Source organism: Culicoides brevitarsis, chromosome 3 (assembly GCF_036172545.1).
Source record: "Culicoides brevitarsis isolate CSIRO-B50_1 chromosome 3, AGI_CSIRO_Cbre_v1, whole genome shotgun sequence".
Classification (NCBI taxonomy): domain Eukaryota; kingdom Metazoa; phylum Arthropoda; class Insecta; order Diptera; family Ceratopogonidae; genus Culicoides; species Culicoides brevitarsis.
This window is the reverse complement of record NC_087087.1, coordinates 14,609,526-14,632,850: the sequence shown is the minus strand read 5'-3', so window position 1 is coordinate 14,632,850 and position 23,325 is coordinate 14,609,526. Positions and strand designations below refer to the sequence as shown.

Below are 23,325 nucleotides of genomic sequence, written 5' to 3'. Positions count from 1 at the left end.
TCGAAGGCGGAATAAAAGTTTGCTTCATTATAATTTTAATAATTATTATTGTTGTTAAAGATAAAATGTCAACTCCTTTCTCGGTTGATCAAAAAAAAAAACGAATTTTGTCAAGATCGTTCTATTCAAGGATTTTCTGTTTAAAATTAATCTTTTGTATAAAAAAATTAATAAAAAAAATTTCAAAATTTTTCTTCTCTTTAAAAATTATTTTTTTGAATTTAAATTAATTAATTTATTAAAATATTAATTAATAAATAATTAAAATTTATTTATTTAAATTAACATTTTATTTCTTTTTAAAATTTATTAAAAATAATTAATAAAAAAATAAATAAATTCTAAAATACAAAATAAAAATAAAAAAGCATGTTCATCTTACGAGAAATATTAAATTTTAATTTATTTTTAAATTAAATTATTAATTTATTTAATTTTATTTTAAATTAATTATTTTTATATTAATTTTAGGTAATTTAATTATTTTTTTTATAAATTAAATATTTTTTTAAATGTTTTTAAAGCTGATCAATTTTTGTTAAATGTTCTTGGGGACATTAAAAAATTATTTTTTAAAGTTTTACATTTTTGTACTCCTCACAATCACATGTTTTTAGAATTTTAGATCGATTGAGATCAATTAAAAATTTTCAAGAGAAACATTTTGAATTTTTTCAACAAATTTTTGAAGTTAAATTAAATATTCAAGCTTTAGACTAACACTTTAATTCTTTCTCCTATAAAACTTTCACAGAAAAAAATAATTTTTCTGCCATTTTTGTGATCTTCAAGAAACATAACCTCAAAAAAAAAAAATTTTTTTTACTAAAAAGTTGCTTGAAAATTTCTTGTAAGTTAAAAAACGGCGTAGAAAATTTTATACAAATGTTCAAAACACGACAAGGGAAAATTAAATTATGTTAAAAAATGAAAATGTCACATTTTTCCCCATTTCACGAACGTTGAAAAAGGAAGAAAGCGAACATTCAACTTGAAAATTATGACACGTTCCTAATTGCTTTGTCGTGTTGCGCGTCCCGGTAAAATTGTCTCAGCAGGTGTTAATGACACGAAAACATCGTTTCTATCTCAAAAGTTAATTTTCATTCAAATAATTTTTATCTAAATTTTTTTTCTATTTTTTCAGTATTCAAATCGATTCGTGGCATGTCTAATAATTATCAACAAAACCAGCAAAGTAACAATAATTTAGTACTCAACAAGTTAAGTTCTTTAGTGTCCCCCCATCATCATCATTCATCCGCATCCGCAAATTCTTCGCCCCAAAAGAAAAATTCTCTTCTGTTATGCAACAATAAGCGCCCTCTGTCGTCCACGAACGTCAACAACTCGCAAGATCAGCATTCGTCGCCCCGCAAAACGCTCCTCAACGGAAATTTGATCGCCAAAGCGAAGACAATTCTCGCCGAAAAGCCCCAGCTGCTCATCGACAACTATGAACTGAATGCCGAGAGTCTGCGAAATAACGTGCAAATTGTCCTGCAAAACATCAACCAGAATTTGCAACAACAACAATCGTCGCAACAGTCAAGCAATGCCGCAATCTCTCTGAACGACTTGCACTTCCTTTCGAGTGACAGTTTTCTCGCGAGTGCCCATAACCTCCCCGCCAACATGTCTTCGAGTCCCGAAAGTGATTGCAATAGCAATCCCCAACCGCCGCCGCCGCCATCGCAATTCCTCCAACCCTCATCACTCACGGGAGCCATCGATTGCTCCGTTGCCTCGTCACAGGATTTCACGCACGACAATCTCGACTATCAATGGTGCCCCGACTACGGATATCGAGATCCCACGATGATGCAACAACACCAGAGCGTTTTGTCGTCCCTTTTTAGCTATTCCGGCATCGGGGAGTTGTCCTATTACGAGGATTTGGCGAAAAATATCGATGCGAATCTCGCGGAAGTCGATATGGAAAGTTTTCGTGCCGAGGACATTCATTCGTTGCTCACGAATTTGCCGACAATTTGCTCGCAACAAAGTGGCGCGGCAGACAACGACATCTTGCGGCAAAAAATGAACTTGCACGATCTCGATAACAGCATCTGCAAAAGTGAGTTGTTGTTTTCGCCGGTTAAGGAGTCGCATATTAGTGTGGATTCGCTCGATATGGAGGGATATCCCGACGATGAGAACATTATTTTGACCTGCAAAGCCAATAAGGATAATTATACGATCGCCTTTGAAGGGAGTGCCATGTACTCGGATGACAGTTTTTATGGTGAGTTTTGATTTTTATTTAATTTTCGAAATTCTTTTATGTTTATCAAATATCGAAAATTATGAAAAATTTAATTTATATTGATTTTATGAAAAAATTTTTTTTTTCGATTTTTTATTGATTTTATGAAAATATTTTTATTTAAAATTTCTTTTTTGAGATCTAAAAGTTATTTTTGATATTTAAAAAAAATAATTTTGAAAATCGAAATTTAGTTTCTAGAGTTGAAAAAATCTTTTGAATTCTTTTCTAAAGATTAAAAATTTCATTTTGAGGTCTAAAATTTTCATTTCGAAATCGAACTTGGTTTCAAGATCTATTTTTTTTCGAGACCTAAAGAATTAATGTTTTAAGAATTTCAGTTGAAAATTTTAGTTTTCATTCAATTTACAATTTTTGTTTTTGAAAATTTGAAGCATTTTTGAAAAAAAAATCTTATTGAATTACTTAAATTAAATGATTTTTTTGTAAATTGTGCATTGGGACGCTAAAAATTAAGAAATTTTTAAATTTCACATTTTTGTACTCCTCATCCACATGTTTTAGATAGATCGAGATTTTTTGGAAAAAAATTTCAGGATTTTTTTTTTATTATTTTTAATTAAGAATTTAAGCTTTAAAATTTTTCTCCTTAACGATTTTTAACAGAAAATAAATTTTTTCATCCTTTATTTTAAAAATTAATTTACGATCTTTAAAATTTATAACCTAAAAAAAAAACATTTTAAGATCTAAATTTTTATATCCTAAAAAAATTATTTCGATAAATAAAAATTATTTTTAAACAATAAAATTATTATTTCGAGACCTAAAAATTGATTTCTGTTAAAATTTTATTAAAAAATCAATTTTTTTTTTAAATTCTTCGATATTTAATATTTTATTTAACCTTAAAACTCCTTAAAAAAATTTTTTAACACAATATTTTTCATTTTCAGACGGTCCCGAGTACCCTAACGCCATAAAAATGAAACAAAATACCGTAAATTTGAACAATTTCAACAACAAACTACTAAATACGCCGGCAATGAACACTTCAATGTCGAAATCAGAGACTGGATACACCACGTGGTCTAAGCTCAGGCAATCAAATACCGCTCTGGAAACGAGGTAAATACAAAATTTATTATTTTTTTAACGGAAATTTTAATTTTAATTGTTTTAACAGGGAAAGTCAGGATGACATAACCGACGATCATCACCACGAATCAATGCCGATGCACCCAATTCGTCATTTACCGCATTGTTATGTGAATAAAAGTAGCAGTATGCCAAATTTAAAGACCATTCTCAGTAATCAACTTCAAATTTCTGATGCTATCAGTAATTCAACGGTAAGTTTTTTTTGTTTAATTAAAAAAAATTAAATTCAAAAATACTAATCAAAAAAAAATTAATAGTTTTGTCTGATGTCAAATTTTTTTATTTGAAAAAAGAAATAAATTAAAAATATTTAAATAAATAAATAAAATAAAAAAATAAAAAAAAATAAAAAAAATGAAAAAAAAAAAAAAAAATAAAATAAAAAAAAAAAATAAAAAAATAAAAAAATTAAATAAAAAAAAAATAAAATAAATAGAAAAAAAATTAAACAAATAATAAAAATAAATAAATAAAATGAAAAATAAATTATAAAATAAAAAAATGTAAAAGATAAAGTTTTTTAATAATTAAAATTTTTTTTTAAATAATTTTTAAAATTAATATAATTAAAAATATTTTTTTTTTTTTTTTTCAAAATTTCTTGTTTTAAAAATAGAAGTTTAACATGAATTTTTTTTATCTAAAAATATTTTTTAAAAATTTAATTTTTTTCCAATTAAAAAAAAAGTATTTAAATATTTTTTAAATTTTGCTTTTAAAAATTTTAGGCAAAACTATTAATTTTCCTCTAAAGTGCCCCAAATTAAATTTTTTCGACAAAATTTAATAAATTTCCCATTCCAGGTCGATTCCTACGGTCACCAACGCGCAATGTTGCCTCATTACCCGATGCCCATTTCCACAACTTCCGACATCGACAGTCCCAACGTGGAAAAAATGCACGAATCTACCGCAGAAAATGACATCCATGGCAGCGGAAGTGCCCAAAACGCGCCATCATTCAACTTAGTAAAGCTTTTCATCAAGCAAAAGAGCAGCTCAACGGACACTTGCATGGATGTCAGTTCGGGATGCTGGCCCAGCGACAGCAGCAGCTCCGACAACACAAATAACAACAACAACAACGGCAGCAACAGCGGAAGTCGCATGCGAAAACGCAGCATGAACGATTCGGGCAAGGGGTCGGCGTTGAGTCGACATGACGAAGAAGTGCCGCGCGAAGAAGAAGAGTTCCAATATGACAGTTTGGACTGTGCGGCGGTCAATTCTGCAGCTGTGGAGGAACAAAGACGCGTCAATACTGCGGTGAGTTCGCCGATGAAGACCCAAAAGGCGAACGGGACGTTGAAAGATCTTCATTTAAACATCCGACACCAACTGAAACACCCGGCTTTGTACAATTTGATGCAACCGCATGGCACGAAACCCTTGAACAACAGTATTAACAACAACAATAACAACAGTCATTCGGATACGAGTCACACTTCGGAGAATTTGACGCAAATTTTCAACATCAACAAGAGTCGCACGAACGAAATGATGACAAAATCCATCCAAACGTCGATGGTGAAGGAAGCAAACTCGAATATTCGCATCATCCCTCCGAGTTTTCTCGCAAAATTGAATCAGGAGATCCGAAACAGGAACAAGGAGCGTGCCAGTGTCTTCGTCGTGTACCCGAATTATGCGTTGCCCGACCTGGGCTTTGTCAGTACAGCTCCAAACGAGTTAATTTTGAGCCCAGTTGGCTTCAAAGACTCATTTTCGAAGATGAAATCGCGTCGCCCCATGTCGCTGAACGACGTTGACGCCATGAAATCGCGTCAATATGGTCACGTGATCGATTGGAAGTCGCTAATGACCTTGCTGCCCACGGAATATCGCAAAATTTTGAAAAACATTCCGGAAGCGAACGAAGTTTCCATGGAAGCGTCACTTTTGTCGAATAAACCGCTCTTTTCGATGACGCCCCCGATCCGGACGAGTCGTGCGGTGAGCTGTGATTGCGCTTATATTCTCAGTAACACGCAAGTGACGAGCAGTTCGTCGGGCGGAAGTAGTAGTCAACCCCCGAGTAGCGGATATCGAGGTTCCAGCACGATTTTGACGGATTCCGACATGAACGAGCAGATCGGCAGCAACAACATGTACGTTTATCAGTACGAGGAACCGCCGAAAGAGCGTCCTCCGACCGGAAAAACGCCTCGTGGCATCTTGCGAAGGGCAAATACCGCGAGATCCGCTCAAAAATCCAAACGTTCGAGCATGTTTGAGGGCGGCGAAGGCGCTATGACCACCGCAGAAAAGCGAAGATCGTTGCAGGAACCTTTCTACGCGACACAAATCATCGAGGATTACATCGCCGAGATGGAAGGTGCGGAAAATCGTCATGCAGCGAAGAGAAATTTGCTTCCAAATTACCCGAAACAGCGCGAAGAGTACCAAGATCATCGACAATCGAAGATGCAAGGCATAGATGACATCGATTTAATGGCTCCCCCGCCGCGCCAGAGACGAAATTCCGTCATTGATCAAGCAAATGAGTTCGAAGCGCGCATCCGGGCCGAGCAATTTTTGATAAATGTGCCGAAATCCGACCTGAAACATTACGCGGAAATTGCAAATATCCTGGAAACGGTCGCTGAACCGCCATTAAATAGCATCCATTTGCGGAATGAAGTCTCCCGAGCACTTTCGTCGCAGCAACAACAGCAAATTAATCGGAAACAAGTGCAGTTTACGAAGCCGCAAGCGGGGCAACCGTCGCCTAAAGTGACGTCACCCATGAAACAACGATCGCCGATGGGTGCAAGACTCCTGAAGCCCAATGAACTGCGTTTTAGTACGCCGCCCAATTCGCCAAATATGTCGGTGATGACAGGCAAGAAGCAATCTCCGACGTCGCAGAGGCAGAAAGATGCGGAAAAGGAGAAACAGGAGAAGATTCAGAGTAATCGGTTTAAGAGGTTGCAAATTCAGTGGGAGTTGTTGAGTAAAGATGCCGCACAAAGAGCGATGGAGACGAAATCGGGCGGAACAACGCCATTGAGTGCTCCAAAGTCGAGAATTCCGAGACCTGTGAGTTATCCAGCAGCTACCAGGTAATTATTTTTTTGAATTTTTATTTTACTAAAAAAAATATTAAAAAATATTAAAATTAAATTAATTTAAAAAATAGAAAAATAATTAATTTTGAAATAAAAATTTAATTAAATTTCACATAATTTTTAATTTTTTTTAGTATTTTTTTTTTATTTTATTATTTTTCAATTAAATAAATATTTAGAAAATATTTTTTTTTATCACATTTTTCAATTAATTTTAATTAATTTATTTTTTAAAATTTTATTTTTTTTAATATATATTTTAAACTAAAAAATTGTTTTTATTTATTTTATTCAATTTTCATATATTTTTTTACTTAAAAAAATTTCAAATATTATTTTAAAAATTTTAAATCTAATAAAAAAAATTAATTTTAATTTTTTTTGTATTTAATTTTATATTTGGTTAAAAAAAATATTTTTATCACTTAAATATTTAAACTTTAAAAATTAAAAATTATGATTTTTCAAACCTGAAAATAATTTTAATTATTTTTAAATTTTTATTACTAAAAAAATAATATTTTAAAATTAAAAATTCTATTATTTTTTTTTATTTATTTTTTTCGTTTAAAATTTTATTTTTTTTTTTAAATTAAAATTTTAATTAATTTTTATTTAAATTCTTTGAGTTTAATTTTTTTTTTAATTTAAATATTTTAATTTTTTTTTATTTTTTTTAATTCTAAATTTTATTTTTTTTTTTAATTTAAAATTTTATTTTTTAGAATTTTATTAATTATTCTTTAAATTCTATGAATCTTTTAAATGTAAATATTTTATAAAATTTTTTTTTTAATTTTATTTTTTTGAATCAAAATTTTTTTTGAATTGTTAAATTTAATTTTTTTTAAATTATTCTTTAAAATTAAAAATTTTTCAAAAATAAATATTTAAATATTTTTTTTTATTAATTTTTAGAACCGACCAGAAACCTGGCGTACCAAAATCCCCAACAAGAATGATCACACCAAAGAAATACAACATACCTAAAGTGAGTCCCACGACGGCGAATGCTCCAACTCCAAGAACTCCCAATAGGACAGCGCCCTCGAACACGACACCGAAGAAAACGGTCACAAGGTAATTATTTTTTAAATAAAAAAAAAATTAAATAAAAATTAACAAATTTTTTAAAATATTTTTTAGACCATCTTCTGTGCGAACCCGATGAATTACTTAATCCAAGGCAGAAGATTGTAAATATTTCAAAAATGTACAGAGAATTTTTTTACCGATAAGAAAAAATTGTCCTTGAGGAACAAAATACCACGTTAGTTGTAAGCAAAAAAAAAATAAAGTGAAGAAAATTCCCGAGAAAAGTGTGTAAACTAAGTCAGTAGTGATTAGAGAGCTTCATAAAATAATCAAATATTTACTCAAAAAAAAAAAATAATAATGATAGAAATTTGTGTAAAATGTAAATTTGCCCCATTTTTCCTTAAAAACTACCTAAAATAGTCAAAGATTTAATTTTTTGAGGAACTGAATTAATTAATAATTAATTAAAATATTTAATAATTTTAATAATCAATTTTATTATTTAAAAATTTACCCAAAAAAATTCTCTCTTGTAAAATATAGAATTAAAAAAATATTTAATCAAATGTGTTTAAAAAAAACACCGCAAAATATCATTAGCTTCTGTGTGTCTGTAAAGTGAGTTAATATTAAAAATAAAAAAAAAAATATTTAAACACAATAGAAAATAAAAATAGTTACACACAAAATGCTTAGTGTAAAAGATTGAAAGACGAGAAAATAGTAAAATTTGCTTTATATTAAACAATATTAAAAAAAAAATATTAAAAAAAGTATAAATCTATAAATTTGAAGCTTATTACAGTTGCTATATTTAATGCTTTATATGATATTAACTTAATTATTAAGAGCTAAACAGATGAAAATGGTTATCAAAGCTTATTATATACAAACAAAAAACATGTTATCACAGCAAATATTATTGTCAGGAGGAAAGACGAGGAGTTGTAGATATTATTTTATGTTTATTTTGTCCCTTTATAAAATAAAATATTTAAAAAAATATTTTTTCTCCCCTTTTTTGTGAACAATTACGTTAAAAAAAATTATTTAAAAAATATAAAAAATTAAATTAATTTAATTAAATATTTTTTTAATTTAAAAAAATATATTTTTAAATAAAAAATTATATTTTTTGTAAAAATATAAAATTTAACGTACTTGTTTAATAAAAAAAAATAATTTAATTAACGAGAGACATTCGATACGATTAGACGAACTATTTACCTGACAGGTATTTATTTAATTAAAAAATAGAAAAAAAATCATAAATAAAAAAAAAATAATAATAAATAATTCCGAAAACGAGACTGTAACTTGAACAAAAAAAAAACGATGCAATTATAATCTTAAGTTTCATGTTTTTTTCCCTTTTTCCATCAATGTCTCCTTTTCCGTCTCAAATACTCATAAAAAAACGAGAAAAATTAATTAAATAAAAAAAATAATCGAATTGAATTATTTCTTAATTATATTTAGTGCCATCTTTTCCTGCTTCAGCTTCCTGTGAGCTTCATTTAATGTAACCACACACACACACACTATTTGTAAAGATGAACATTGTTATTTATTTATTTCGCACATTGTACGCTAATTTATGCCTTAACATTAATTTACCTTCATCGCTAACAAATTATCTATCTCTTATAAAAATCTAAACCTAGTCTAAATAAAATAATATTTAAGCATCCAATGAACAAGCTAAATATCATCAAATAAACCAAATAATAATAAAAAAAATATTAATGATTAAAAAAAATTATGAAAGGAAAATAAATAAAAGAAGATGAATATATTTTTTCCCTATTTTTTATTAATTATTTTAAGTTAACACATAATTAATTAATTAATTGCTTTTGTATTTAAGATAACGAAGAAGATGCGATATGAAAAAAAATTATTATTAATTATATTGAAAATATCCTAAAATTAATCTTAATTGTATTATGATTATCAAAGAAAATATCATCATTAATTAAATGATCAAGCAAGAACAAATTATTCAAATAAACAAAAATATTTGTCTATTTAAAAATAAAAAAAAATGTGTTTTATTTTAATTTTATTTTATTTAAAAAAATTTTTTTTCGTCTAATTGAATTTAAATTAAAAGGTAAGTATTTTATTGTTTTTTGTCAAAATTATTTTTTTCTCTCATTTAAATAAGGTAAAAAAAAATAAAATATAATTTAATAAAGTAAAATATGAATAAATTAAAATTATTTATTATTAAAAAAAATTGATAAATTAAAATTTTAAATTATTTTTTTTAATTAATAAATTATTCTTTTTTGTCTCTTTAAAAAAAAGAATTAATCAAATAAAAATTAATTTAGTTCAATTCAATTAAACTAAATTATTATTTATTCTTAACTAAAGTTTTTGTAATAAAATTTATTTTAAAAAATATTAAAAAATCGGAATATTATTCAATATTTAGTATATTTTATGACTAAAACGTTTATTTGTTAATAAAAAATAATATAAAAATTAAATTAACAATTTTAATAATTTTTTTAATTTTTAAAATTAATTTAAAAATTAAATTAAATTAAATCTAAAATAATTCTAAACGAAAGATTTTGACTAAAAATTTGTTAACTTTGCCTCAAATTAAACTCAAAATAAATAAATTGCATTGAGACAAGCCTTAATATGTTCGACTAAAAGATTCACAAATGAAAAGTTATCCTCCATTTAAAAATATGAACTTTTCTTTTCCGTTAAATGAAAGCAAAATAAGTTAAAATGAGGAACTCTGAGTAAAACATTAAAAATTGGTAGAAAAATCATAATATTTTAGTAAAAATATGAAAAAATATAATATATGTATTCAAATTGTTTTAAAAAACTTCATAAGAGAAAATTTTGAAATTAATTCAAAAATTATTCAAAAAAAAAATAAAATAAAATAAAATAGTATTACAAAAATTGAATTTAAAAATATTATTATATTTATTTAATTAAAGTAATATTTTTATTAAATTAACAATTTTATAATTTTTGTGAAAATTTTTTTAATTAATTTCAAATTAAATTATTTCTTTTCAAAATGGTAAAAATTAAAAAAAATAAAATAAAAAATTTAAATAAATTTATTAAATTAAGTAAATAAAAACAACGTTTTATTATGTTTTAAAACTATATTTTATTTGTATTATTCATAATCATTAATATTATATTTATTTTTATAACATTAACATATCATATATAATTTACAGCCTTTTATATTTTATTCATTATTATTTTTTTGTGTATTTTTTCTCATCTCAAGTAAAAATAAATTAAACTTTAACATAATAATTATTAATATTTTTATTATTAAATAATTAATATTTTTTTTTTAAAGAAGAACGATAGAAAAAGTAACTAAAAACTGGTAACAAAGAAACTTAAATAAACGTAGTAATTGGTAAACACAAGTTCAACTTGAATGTATAATAGAGTACGAAAAGTAAGAGCTGGCTGGTTTTCTTTACTTTACAAAAAAAAAATTATTTAAAAAGTTTAAATTTTATTCTCTCTCAGTACTTTTAATCTTTGGCAACTCGGGGAGCCCACAACATTTATTAAATATATTTTATGTACTAAATTATTATTTTTTTATGATTTCTTAAACATTAAATATGTGGATTTATTATTTTTATATTTTTTTTTTGTTTAAATACGTAACATGGTACAACTCAGCAATTTCCAGGTAAATTTTTTTTTATTCGAAAATGCGACAAATTTTTAGAAATATTTAAAATAAAAAATATTTGGAAGGAAATTTTGTTTTTACTCGTATTTTTTTCATAATATTGTCATTTAATAAAATTTATTTTTTATATCCAATTTTTTTTTTTGCGTATTCATATAAAAAGTGTTAACAATTTTTTTTATATATTTATTCATTAACTGAATTTCAACGACGCGTATAAAAAATATTTCTTTGCCAATGTTGAATTTTGCACTTGTTTGACTTATTTTTAATAATAATATATTTTTTATTAATATTTTTAATAATAATCATAAAAAATATTTATTTTTGAAGTTTTTTTTATACAAATATAATGTTAATAATTATTTTTATTTTGTAATTATTTACAATTTTTTTGATTGTTTATTTTTTTTAAATAATTTATGTATTTTTTAGACATAGATTTACATTTTACAATAAAATAAAGTAAATTTTCATGGGCACATAACCGTATAATAATTATTTGATTGATTTTTTTCTACACTTTTTCATCATTTATATTTTTTTTTAAATTACACAATAATAGGAACAGCATAATAATAAATTTTCAGTTCGTATTCGACAAGAGCTTTTTATTTAATTTTATTTTTTTTTTCTTTATTTATTATTATTATTATAGCACTCACAGCATCTTTCGTGTCGTTGTGAATTTTTCGTGGATTTTCTGTTCGCGGTTCAACTATGATAAGTCATTGTTAGCGTTATCATTGTCGCTAATCACAACGTCTTCGTTCGAATTTTTCTTCAGGCAATCGCGGATGCCTTGCAGGATGACGCCGACACGTCGATCGAGTGCTGTCAGGTGGGGCTCCCACAACACGGGACTGATGGGATCTGTCGCCATGGATTCGCGCATCGCCTCTGACAGGCGTTTGCCGTTGTGGAATCTGAAAGTAAAAAAGAGAAGAAGGCATGGAAATTAGTGTCAAAATTTAAAAATTAAATTTATTTAAAAATTTAAAGTGCTGAAAATTAAAATAAAAAAATAAAAAAAATAATGAATTTTGTGGCGGATACTTCAAATGAATTCATTGTAAAATATTTTTAAAATTATTTTTAATGAAATACAAGAAAGTTATAAATTTGTTTCAAATAATTAAAAAAAAAAATTAATAAAAAAATTATTTTTGTGACAAAAATTAAGAAACTTATAAAAAATAACTAATTAATTTATTAAATTAAATTAATTTTAATGAACAATTATTTAGTTTTATTTTTTATTTTTTGAAGATCAATTATTTTAAAATAATTAGGTATCTAATTTAAAATTAAAAAAAAATATTTATTAATTAATAATTATGTTTTTGAGTTCAAAGAAAGAAAAAATATGAAATCAATTAAAAATTTTTAAAAAATAGATAAAGTTGAATTTTAAAAATTAATTAAATTAAATTTATTATTTATTTCATTAAAATAAAAAAATATTAAATTGATTGAAAATCAATTAAATAAAAAATAAAATTTTATAAAAAAAATTTACATGATTTAACAAAAAAAAAATTTATAATTAATTAAAAAATAATTTTTTTAACCAATTAATTTATTTTCATTATTATTTGTTTTAAAATAATTATTTTTCACAAAATTTTGTAAAAAATTTCAAAAAAAAATTAACAAAATTTTAAATTTTAGGACAAAACCCCAATTTTACAACGACAATCATGGTTTTTTTCAATACTGGACAAGATGGGAGGAGACATAGCTGGAGTTTTGATGACTGTTTGTCTTGCTCTAATATTTTTATGGACTATAAAATTCATTGTCAATCTCGTCTTAACTATTATTGGACCAATCGCTCTCATGGCAGTAGGATTTGTAAGTCTTTCTTTAAACTCAAAACCCGAAATTTTAAACAAAAGATTAATTAAATCGATTTAAATTGAAAAAAAAAAAATAAAAATTGCATTATTTACTAATTAAATATTTAAATTTAAAAATTCAATAAATTTTAAAATTTAAAAAAATTAAATACCTAAATATTAAAAAATAAATTTAAAAAAAAAATTAATTAAAAAAAAATTAAAATTAAAAAAAATAAAAATTAACTTTCATTTTACTTTAATTTAATAAAATTTAATTAAAAAAATAAAAAAATTAAAATAAAAAGTTAAAATAAAATATATTTTTTGTAGATTTTATTCCCGGAAATCAAAACAACGTTCACGAAAATCGTGCCGGATGCCATTCCACTCGCCGCTAAATGTCTCCTGCAGAAATTTTGTTCGCGCTTTTCCTCCGATCCGTGTCTCACTGCATGATAATTCGATTCCCGTGCGACTCAAAATCCAATTAATAATAATAAAATTCATGGAAGACGACAACCACAATCCTCCCTGACTTGATTCAGCTCCATTTTTGTTTTTTATTTATTTTTTTTTCTGCTTGCAAACCATATTTTAACAGCAATTTTTATCACATCTGTTATGCGTGAAACCATAAGCGACCATTTCCAGTTAGTTTTTCGTAATATGGTCAAATGAATGTGTATTTAAAGAGGAAAAAGTTTTTTCATTTGTCCGTTTTGCAACTCGCAAAATGTAACTACACAGTCAACAAGAACGACAACGACGACGACGACGAAAACACCAAACAAACCAAATAGTAAAGATTTATGACTCCTGTATGGACAAACTTTGACAATAAATTTCTGGATGTTTTTACCGCTTCTAGGCTGCTGCTGCTTGCTATCTTTCCGTGTCTCTCCCACAAACTCTTACAGCAAAAATTATTTACAAAATTTTGTATCGGAATTTGCAGAGTTGGGACTCGGATAACACGAAAAAACGACCTTTCCGGCAGAAAAAAAAAATTATCTCGTTCCGATAGATTGTCTGGCTATCTAATTTGGCGAGCATGGACCAAACAAGCAAAAGTTCTTCTGCCATATTTCGAAATAACACAAAAAGTCACTTCCTTTTATGATTTATGGGAGATTCTCGGTGGCAAAAAGTACTGATTAGCAAAATTTTCGACCAGTTTCGATAACGGAGCAAAAGGCCAGAGGGTATTGTCATTATGGAAAGTTGTGTCAACAGTTATTAGGGTGAGGTACGTCAAAGGGTGAAAAATAAAATTTTAAATACGGGTTGGAGAAGAGTTTTTTGTTTTTTATTGAGAAAAAAACATTTTCTTATTTTTTTAAATTTTTTCCAGTTTAAAAAAAAAATTTTTTTAAGAAAATTTAAACATTATTGAAAATTTTTTAAAATTTAATTATTGAACCAAAAATTGATTAAAAATATTTTTTGTAATTTTTTTTTCGATTTAAATTTTATTCAAAATGTTAGAAAAATATTAATTTTATTTAAATTTTTCGATAGGTTATTTTTTTTTGTTTTAAATTAAGTCAAAAATATAACATTAATAATTTTTCAAATAATCAAATAATTTTTTTTTTAATTCAAAGGTTTTTAATTTAAAGAAGCACAAAAATTAATTTAATTAAAAATATTCTCAAAAATTTTTTAATTATTTATTTTTAATATTAAATATTTTTTTTTAAAATTGAAATTAATTATTTTGAAAATATAAACGAATTATTTTATTTAATTTTTTTTATACAAAAATTCACCTCCTAATCGATTTTATTTTTTTTTAAATTTAATTAAATTTAATTTTAATTTTTATATTATATTAAATTTAAAAAAATATGGATAAAATTTATTTTTTTCCAGATTTTTTAACATAAATTTAAAAGTTATTTTAAAAAAATTCTCAAAAATTAAATATTTTAGCATATAAAAAAAATTTAATAAAATACGCTCAACTACTAAAAAAAATTTAAACGAATTTTCCTGCAGGCCCGAGTAAATTCACAACAAAAAAAAAAAATAAAAAACAAAAAATTAAATATAGAAAAACTTTTTCACATCAATAATAATGCAGAAAACTGTTTATTATATTAATATTTTTTTTTGTATAAATATTCACCTCCAAGCTACATTACCACGACACGACGTCGAATGCAACGAAAAATTTTGCTGCTCTAATGACATTATAATAAGTTATAAATTTGTTTACTGTTCTCCTTGTCATCATCATCATCATCACTCCATCGTCACACATTCAAATAAAATGCAAATGATGACATTTTTTGTGCATAAAACTATTTTTTTTGCATTTTCACTAAATATATGCTCGTTTCTCATGCGAGAGATAAAGAAGGTAACTTGATTACTATTATTTTATGTTTATGCAGCAATTTATGTGACATTAAATTAACTGTTTTTTGTGTATTTTTTTTAGTTAAATTTAATTAGCTTGACCTGCAAAAATATTTGACGTAGGGGAAAATTTTAAAGCAACTTGACTTTTTTTTTTTTTTTAAATTTAAGTTTATACAATTATTTTTTGGAAAAATAATTTTAAATTTAATTTTAATATTTCAAAGTTTAGGAAAATTATTTTTTTTTTAATTTTAATTTTTTTTTAAATTACAAAAAAAAAATATATGAAAATTTATTTAAATTAATTTTTAAAAAAATAAACTAAATTTAATTTAATTTCAAATTATTTAATTCAATTTATTTTTTTAAATTAAAATTTAATTTTTTTTTCAATTTTTTAAATTTAAAAAAATTATAAACCGATGAAAATATAACCGATCATAACCGATAAAAAATTTGAAAATCGCCTCCTTGTTAATTCAGTCCATTTTTTATTTTTGAAATTTTTTTAAATTTTCTGATTTAATATTTTTCAAATTTAAAATCAATTTAAAAAATTGAATTTTCAGTAATTTTTTTTTTTGAAAAATAAAAAAAAGTAAATAATTGTTGAAAAAATCTGTAAATAACCGATAAAAATTTGAAAATCGCCATTTCGCTAATTCATATTTTTCAATCGGTTTTAAGCTAATTTAAATATTTACGATCCTTTCGTAACATAAAAAGTTTTTTTTTTCATGACTTAAGTCTTACAAATCCAATTATTTTTCTTTTTATTTTACATCTTCGCGGTTTGTGCGAAAAATTTCTCGAAAAAAATAAAAAAAAAGAAATCATTAAAAAACCGCTTTGTCGTCAAAATTTGAGCGCATTAACAATTAGAAAAGTAATCCTGAAAGCGATGCCGACAACTTACGCCAACGAACAACTAGATGACAGTTAATCCTCCCATAAAAACGAGAAAAAAAAATCCAAAATTTGCGAGCGACTTTTATGACGAGTAATAAATCAGACGGAAATGGAACACGTTCGCACAGCGTAATAGAATTTCAATTTTCTTTCCTCCCCCGAGAGACGACAGAGAGAAAAACCACCAGATAGATTCATGAATGCAATAAAATAAAACCTGTGTGATTTGATTTAATTGATAAATGTGGAAAAGTGTGCCATGTTGATTAATGACAAGACACAAAGAACGAACAAACAAAACACAAAATATCGATCCCAAAATTCCCGTGTTGCAAAATTTCGTGCCATGCCTGTTGCTGTGCATCTCATCGAGATGCTTGTTGTGCTCTCAATCCTCGGATTTGTAACTGTGACTGCAATTGCGTTATTCACCGTTGATAAATTGCTGCTTGCACTTGTGGTGATCGGGAAGGTAACGAAAAAAAAAAATTGAAAGCGGATGAATGTCGACATGACTAGAAATTTTCATTCGTTTCTCTTTTCGTTTCATGCCAAAACAAAAAAAAATTTAGCCATTGTGGATGCTTTTGTTGCTAGTTACGCATAACATGAAGGACTGTGTGGTTTGGATACTGAATCAGTTACTGAAATACACAGATGGATTCTGTTCGGGTCAACTTTAGCAGTAACAGAGGAAAATGTTGGTCAGTGGAGAAATTGTATTGAATAAAAACTGGACGTAATTTTTTTGTTTGAAAGCGAAGGTATTTTGTTTCATGTTCTGATGGGCTTTGGGTTGGATGTTGATTCGGTACATAGTTTGTTTAGACATGCAAGATGGACTCTGTGAATTTAAACAATTTAATTTAAAAGCTCAAAGAATTAATTTAAGACTCAGGGGATAAATTAGAGACCTTAAATTTTTCATTGAAGACCTCAAGAAAAAATTTAAGACCTCAGGAGATAAATTTGAGACCTCAAGAGTTTTCATTGAAGACCTCAAGAAAAAAATTTTAGACCTCAAGAAATGAATTCCAGACCTCAAATAAAAATTGAAGACCTCAAGAAAAAATTTAAGAAATCAGGAGATAATTTTGAGACCTCAAGAGTTTTCATTAAAGACCCCAAGAAAAAATTTAAGACCTCAACAAATGAATCTCAAGAAATGAATTTAAGACCTCAGGAGATAAATTTGAGACCTCAAGACTTTTCATTGAAGACCTCAAGAAAAAATTTAAGACCTCAAGGAATAAATTTGAGACCTCAAGAGTTTTCATTGAAGACCTCAAGAAAAAATTTAAGACCTCAAGGAATAAATTTGAGACCTCAAGAAAAAATTTGAGACCTCAAGAGTTTTTATTAAGACCTCAAGAAAAAAATTAAGACCTCAAGAAAAAAATTTAAGACCTCAAGAAAAAATTTAAGACCTCAGGAGATAAATTTGAAACCTCAAGAGTTTTCATTTAAGACCTCAAGAAAAAAATTTAAGACCTCAAGAAAAAATTTAAGACCTCAGGAGATAAATTTGAGACCTCAAGAGTTTTCATTGAAGACCTCAAGAAAAAAATTTTGGACCTCAAGGAATAAATTCCAGACCTCAGAATAAAAATTGAAGACCTCAAGAAAAAATTTAAGACCTCAGGAGATAAATTTGAGACCTCAAGAGTTTTCATTGAAGACCTCAAGAAAAAATTTAAGACCTCAAGAAAAAATTTGAGACCTCAAGAAAAATATTTATCCTCAGGAGAGAAATTAAAGACCTCAAGAGAAAAATTTAAGACCTCAAGAAAAAATTTAAGACCTCAGGAAATAAATTTGAGACCTCAAGAGCTTTCATTAAAGATCTCAAGGGATAAATTTGAGACTTCAAGACTTTTCATTGAAGACCTCAAGAAAAAATTTAAGACCTCAAGAAATGAATTTAGGACCTCCGATAATAAATTTGAGACCTCTAAATTTCAAATTTGCCTCTTTTTAAAACCATAGCAAACTCGCCCGTCATTTCAGTTAAAAGTAAGAGGATTATTGCAGTCATACTAAAAAGCCAAGCCATGCTAGATTATGTTACTCGTCCATTCATTGCATTTTTTTCATGCATCCTCTTTTACAAATTTGATTACTACCAGAGTTTTACATTATTACGTGTTATGTTGCCATTTCAATGGAATTTTATATTTTCCAAATATTTTCATGTCGGTAAAAAATGTCAAGTTTTTTTTTTGTTGGTTTTTAGTTTAATGACTATAGAGAAAGGTTTAGAATTACACAAAAATGTTTAGTTTTTTTTTCATTGCATTCCAACAAAAAAATTTAAAAGGGTTGAAAAAAGTACAAGCCGCATCCATCATACGAGAAAAGGAAAAAAAATAATTTAAATCTCCATAAAACCAACACAAAACAAGAAAATTAATTACCTGAAAGTGAGGAACAAGTACTTTAATTAATTTAATTTACCGTGATTTAAATCATATTTTATACAACGTCGTTCACTAACACACACGTGTGCGGATTACGTGGCAGATGAAAAGAATCGCAAGCGGAAAAAAAAAATGAAAAATAAATGTTGGATCACACAACAAAGAGATGAATGAAGGATAAAGAGAAAAAAAAATTTCGTAAAAATTACAAAATTTGCGGAGAAATTACAAGAATTCATGTAACTCTGACAAGACAAGCTTACATAACAGAATTTTTGAGAAACAAGAACAATATTTTAATCCTCTTAATACAATTAGACAGCATTTGGAAAATTAATATTATTATCATTGTGTTTGTATTGCCGACGCCCCGTATTTGTGCTTTGCCGAAGAGAGCACGAAGGCAAATGAAGGAAAAGAACGATCTCTTTGTTTAATTATTATATTATTGTTGTTTGCATTTTCTGTGTTTGTGTTTCTTTGAGGAAATGAGGTACTTGAGACGCTTTCAAGGGTTTTCTTGGAGAAATTTTTGATGTCGATAAGGCTTAATTAAGGGTTTGTTGTTGTAAATTGATGTAAAATTTCGTTTTTTAACTCAGGTGAGTTCTTTAAGTTGAGATTTTAAATTTTTGGCGTAAAATATTGAATTTTATTTTGAATTTTTAAAATTAAATTATTTTTTATAAATACCTAATTTTTTTATGTTATGTTTTTTGTTTTCTAAAAAAATTTAAAATATTAGAAAAATTTTATCTTAATGAAAAAAAAAAATAATTCAAAAAAAAAATAAATAAATAACATAAAAAAATAATAATAAAAAACTAAATTAATTTATATTAAATAAAATAAAATTTAATTAATTTAAGAAAATTAAAAATTGAGATTAAAATTGAAATTGAGATTATGGATTTGTAGCGTATATTGAAATTTGTATATTGAAATTTATTTTAAATTTTTAAAATTTAATTTTTTTTAAATAATTTTTTTTACATTTTTTTTTGTTTTCCAATTTAAAAAAAAAAATTCTTAAATTAATTAAATTTTATTTAATATTGATTAATTTAATTTATTTAATTAAATTTATTTTTTTATTTAATTTAATTATTTTTTATTTAATTTAATTAATTTTTTATTTAATTATTTTTTTTTCAATTTAAAATTGAATTTTCTAAATTTATTTTTTATTTATTTATTGAATATTTGAATTTTTTTTTTTAAATTGGAAAACAAATAAATAAAATTTAATTAATTTAAGAAAATTAAAAAAAAAATATTACAAAATTATTTTTAAAAATTTTAGTTAATTTTATTATTAAAATATTTTTCAAATTTAATTTCTTAAAAAAAGATTTAGATTTAAAAAAAAATAATTTAAAAAAGATATTTTAATAATATAATTAAAATAAAATTAAATTTATTAAAAATAAATTAAATTATTTTGAGAAAAATATAAATTTAAAATTAAATTAAAAATTTACTTTTTATTAAAATTTTAATTAATTTAGTTATTAAAACAATTTTTTTAATTTAATTCTTTTTTAAATTAATTTTAGATTTTTAAAGAAATAAAATTAAAACCAATAGAAATTCTTTGAAACCTAAATTGGGTCAAAAACTAAACCCAAAAAAATTAAAGCAAATAATTTCCATCAAATTCCACTTCACAGAAGACGTGCACGTGCATAACTGGCGCACATTAAAACGCTCGCACGTTTCTAATTTTTCGTCTAAGCAGCCATAAAGCATTCCAGCAAAGAGCAATTCCCCGTCGGTCGGTCCACAAAAAGCAAAAAAACTTCGGTTTCCGTCACCGGAGAGAATCCGAGCCAAAAATCCATAGAAAAGTAATTTCTATTATGGAATCTCGTGCAAAAAGTATTTGTTTGACAACAATAAAAGAATGCGATACAAACGCTGAATACTAATTCGGCATTTTGGGGATTTAAGTGTCTTGTTTGTCGTTTTGTACCGAAAAATTACGCCGAAACTACTCTCGACGACTTTGCCATTAAAAGCATAAGTGTAAAGGCGGGCAAACACAAACAAATACCGGATATTGGCAGAGAGATAAAGCCTCGTTCGTCGTTGTAAATATCAAAAGTAAATAATATTGAGATGAAAATGATGATGATGATGATGATGCGAAACGAATGGAAATGTGATTGTTGTGAAAGCACTCCGTTCCTCACTCGGCAAATACGGAAAACAACAAAAAATCTCTCTCTTTTAAAACAATCCGGGAAAACAAACAAATAATTTCTGTTTGTCTTATCTCTCTTCGGTATGTGATGATGTTTCAAGTCGTCGTATCGAATTTCAAGTCTAAAGCGGAGATAATGATGACGATGAAAAGAGCTTTTCTTGCAAAGAAACAATCAAAATTGATTGACTTCATTTAATTTATTTCGAATGCCGAAAATCCAGATAGATTGAAAACTATCGTAATTGCGAGGAAAATTGATTAAAAGGAGCTTATGATGAATTTCTGCATTTATTTGATGAAATTAATTTATATTGAGGTTTCGATGATTTTGAAAAGGGAAGTTTAATTGTCTTGAGTGCAATTGCTATTGATGTTCAAGAAAATATTTTTTTAGAAGGAAAATAACTGGATAGGAGGTAAAATGATAAAATTTAAAATAATTATGATAATTTTAATAAAAGATATTTAAAAAATTATTAAATTAAAATTTTAATTAAAAATAATTAAATATATTTTTTAAAATTTTATTTAATAAAAAAATATTTAATTTAAATAATTTTGATTGAAAAAAATTGATAAAAAATTATTTAATTAAATTTAAAATATGTAAAAAATAAATTAAAAATTAAATTAATTAGGAAAATTAAAAAATAAAAATAATTAAATAAATATTTATTTAAAACAAATAATTCAATTAAAAAATTAAAAAAAATTTAAATAAAATTTAAATTTAAAAAACTTATTAAAAAGTTTTATCTAATTTAATTTTAATTAATTTATTTCTTAATTAATTTAATTTAATTTTTTTTTTCAATTTAGAATATTTATTTAATGTTAAAATATTAAATTAAGATTAATTTAATCAAGAATCAAAATTAATTTAATTTTTTAATTCAAGGATTCAAGTAAAAATTATTTAATTTAATTACAAGGGCCATTCAACAAATTTCATTTATTTTTAGTATTTTAGGGTAATTTTATTTTTAGCGTTCTAAATAAAAAATATTTAATTTCATTAATGTTTAATTAAATTAAATGATTTAATATTATAAAACTTATTAAATATTTATATATTTTTTATAATATAATAAATTAAAATAAAATTTTTTAAAATTTATTTTTTTTTAATATTTATATTTTAATTATTTTTAATCTAATTTAATTAATTTTTTTTTTCAAATAAATTTATTTATTTTATTTTCAATTATTTTTTAAAATAAAATTTAAGTTTCAAAATTCAAAAAATCAAAATCAACAATTTTTTAAAATGCACACGAAATTTAGGTAAATTTTTATTCATTTAAAATAATTTTAATATTTAATTCAATTAATTTTTAATTATTAAATTTAATTTAAAATTAAAATTTTAATTATTAAAATATAAAAAAAAATTAAATTGAATCATTTCCCTACCAAAACTTTGACCTTTTTCAATAACTTTTCACACTTATTTTCACAAAACCGCCCACCAAAGACCAGAAAATTGCTCTCTAATAGAAATTAATTGAATGGAAAAGCTATCTTGTAAAAGATCTTTCATTTTTTTTTAAATATTTCATGTTCTCATAAATGAAATTATCCTTACAAGAAAAAAAAATAATTATAATTCTTTTAATTATAATAAAAAAAATCCCTTATCTCCTTTAGATTAAAAAAATTTCTTTTCCATGAAATTAAAAGTTTATGGATTTCAAATAAAAAGATAAAAAAATGAAAGAAAAAACTTTTCGGTTGATCCCTTATTTTTTTTTCGTCATCGCCGCGGTTGTTGGTGTTAGATAATAAAACAAAGAAAAAGATAAAAAAAAAATGTTTTTTTTTCATGGTGACACAATTTTGATTCATTAGGCTAATTCCCTTGATCAAAAGACGATTTTTTTGTTCTTTGTTCGACTTTGACTGGAAATCGGGTCAAAAATGACATTTTTCTCTGTTTAATCAAAGAGAAATGGACTTTTTTTTTAATCAGATGACGACACGACAGAGAGAAACAAGACAAGAATCAACTAAATTAAAATTAATGAGATGTAAGAGCGATTCGTTTTCTCGTCTTCTTCATCGTCTAAACACTCTTAAATTAATTTGTTTTATCTTCTGCCAACTTTATCCCGACTTTAATTATCTTTAATTATTTTCTCGCATTGCGTAAAGTGTAAAAGAAGCAAAAAAAAAATCTAATTAACTTACTTGAGTAGAGTTTCCAGCGTGGAGGCACGAAGCATGCAGCACTGCAAAACGGGCGCCAAAATCGACAATTCGTCGTGAAACGGTCTCCCGAAGCCACGTCCGTGATCCAAGTGGATGGGAAATGTGTCGTTACCGAAAATTCTGCAAAACAAAAAAAAAAGACGTAAAATTATTTTTTATGCTGATTTGATGAAAATTTTCGACCAG

General features: G+C 25.2%; 2 protein-coding genes across 4 annotated transcripts in view; one reads left to right on the top strand and one right to left on the bottom strand.

Annotated features, from left to right (window-relative positions):
• The window catches only part of LOC134833663 (transcription factor mef2A), a 29,978-nt gene extending 20,769 nt beyond the window's left edge, over window positions 1–9,209 (top strand). For all 3 annotated transcript variants that reach the window (XM_063848064.1, XM_063848063.1, XM_063848062.1), the window contains 6 exons: window positions 1,148–2,245; window positions 3,184–3,355; window positions 3,414–3,579; window positions 4,193–6,450; window positions 7,375–7,536; window positions 7,603–9,209. In XM_063848064.1, the coding sequence (XP_063704134.1) occupies window positions 1,168–2,245; window positions 3,184–3,355; window positions 3,414–3,579; window positions 4,193–6,450; window positions 7,375–7,536; window positions 7,603–7,627 (3,861 nt within the window). In that variant the 5' untranslated portion in view covers window positions 1,148–1,167 and the 3' untranslated portion in view covers window positions 7,628–9,209. The remainder of the gene's footprint in view (window positions 1–1,147; window positions 2,246–3,183; window positions 3,356–3,413; window positions 3,580–4,192; window positions 6,451–7,374; window positions 7,537–7,602) is intronic.
• A 2,433-nt stretch (window positions 9,210–11,642) lies between these two features.
• Window positions 11,643–23,325, bottom strand: part of LOC134836184 (extracellular serine/threonine protein CG31145) — a 66,052-nt gene continuing 54,369 nt past the window's right edge. The window contains exons 10-11 of the mRNA XM_063851450.1: window positions 23,119–23,259; window positions 11,643–12,120 (exon numbers count right to left, since the gene is read on the bottom strand). Of these exons, the coding sequence (XP_063707520.1) occupies window positions 11,913–12,120; window positions 23,119–23,259 (349 nt within the window). The 3' untranslated portion in view covers window positions 11,643–11,912. The remainder of the gene's footprint in view (window positions 12,121–23,118; window positions 23,260–23,325) is intronic.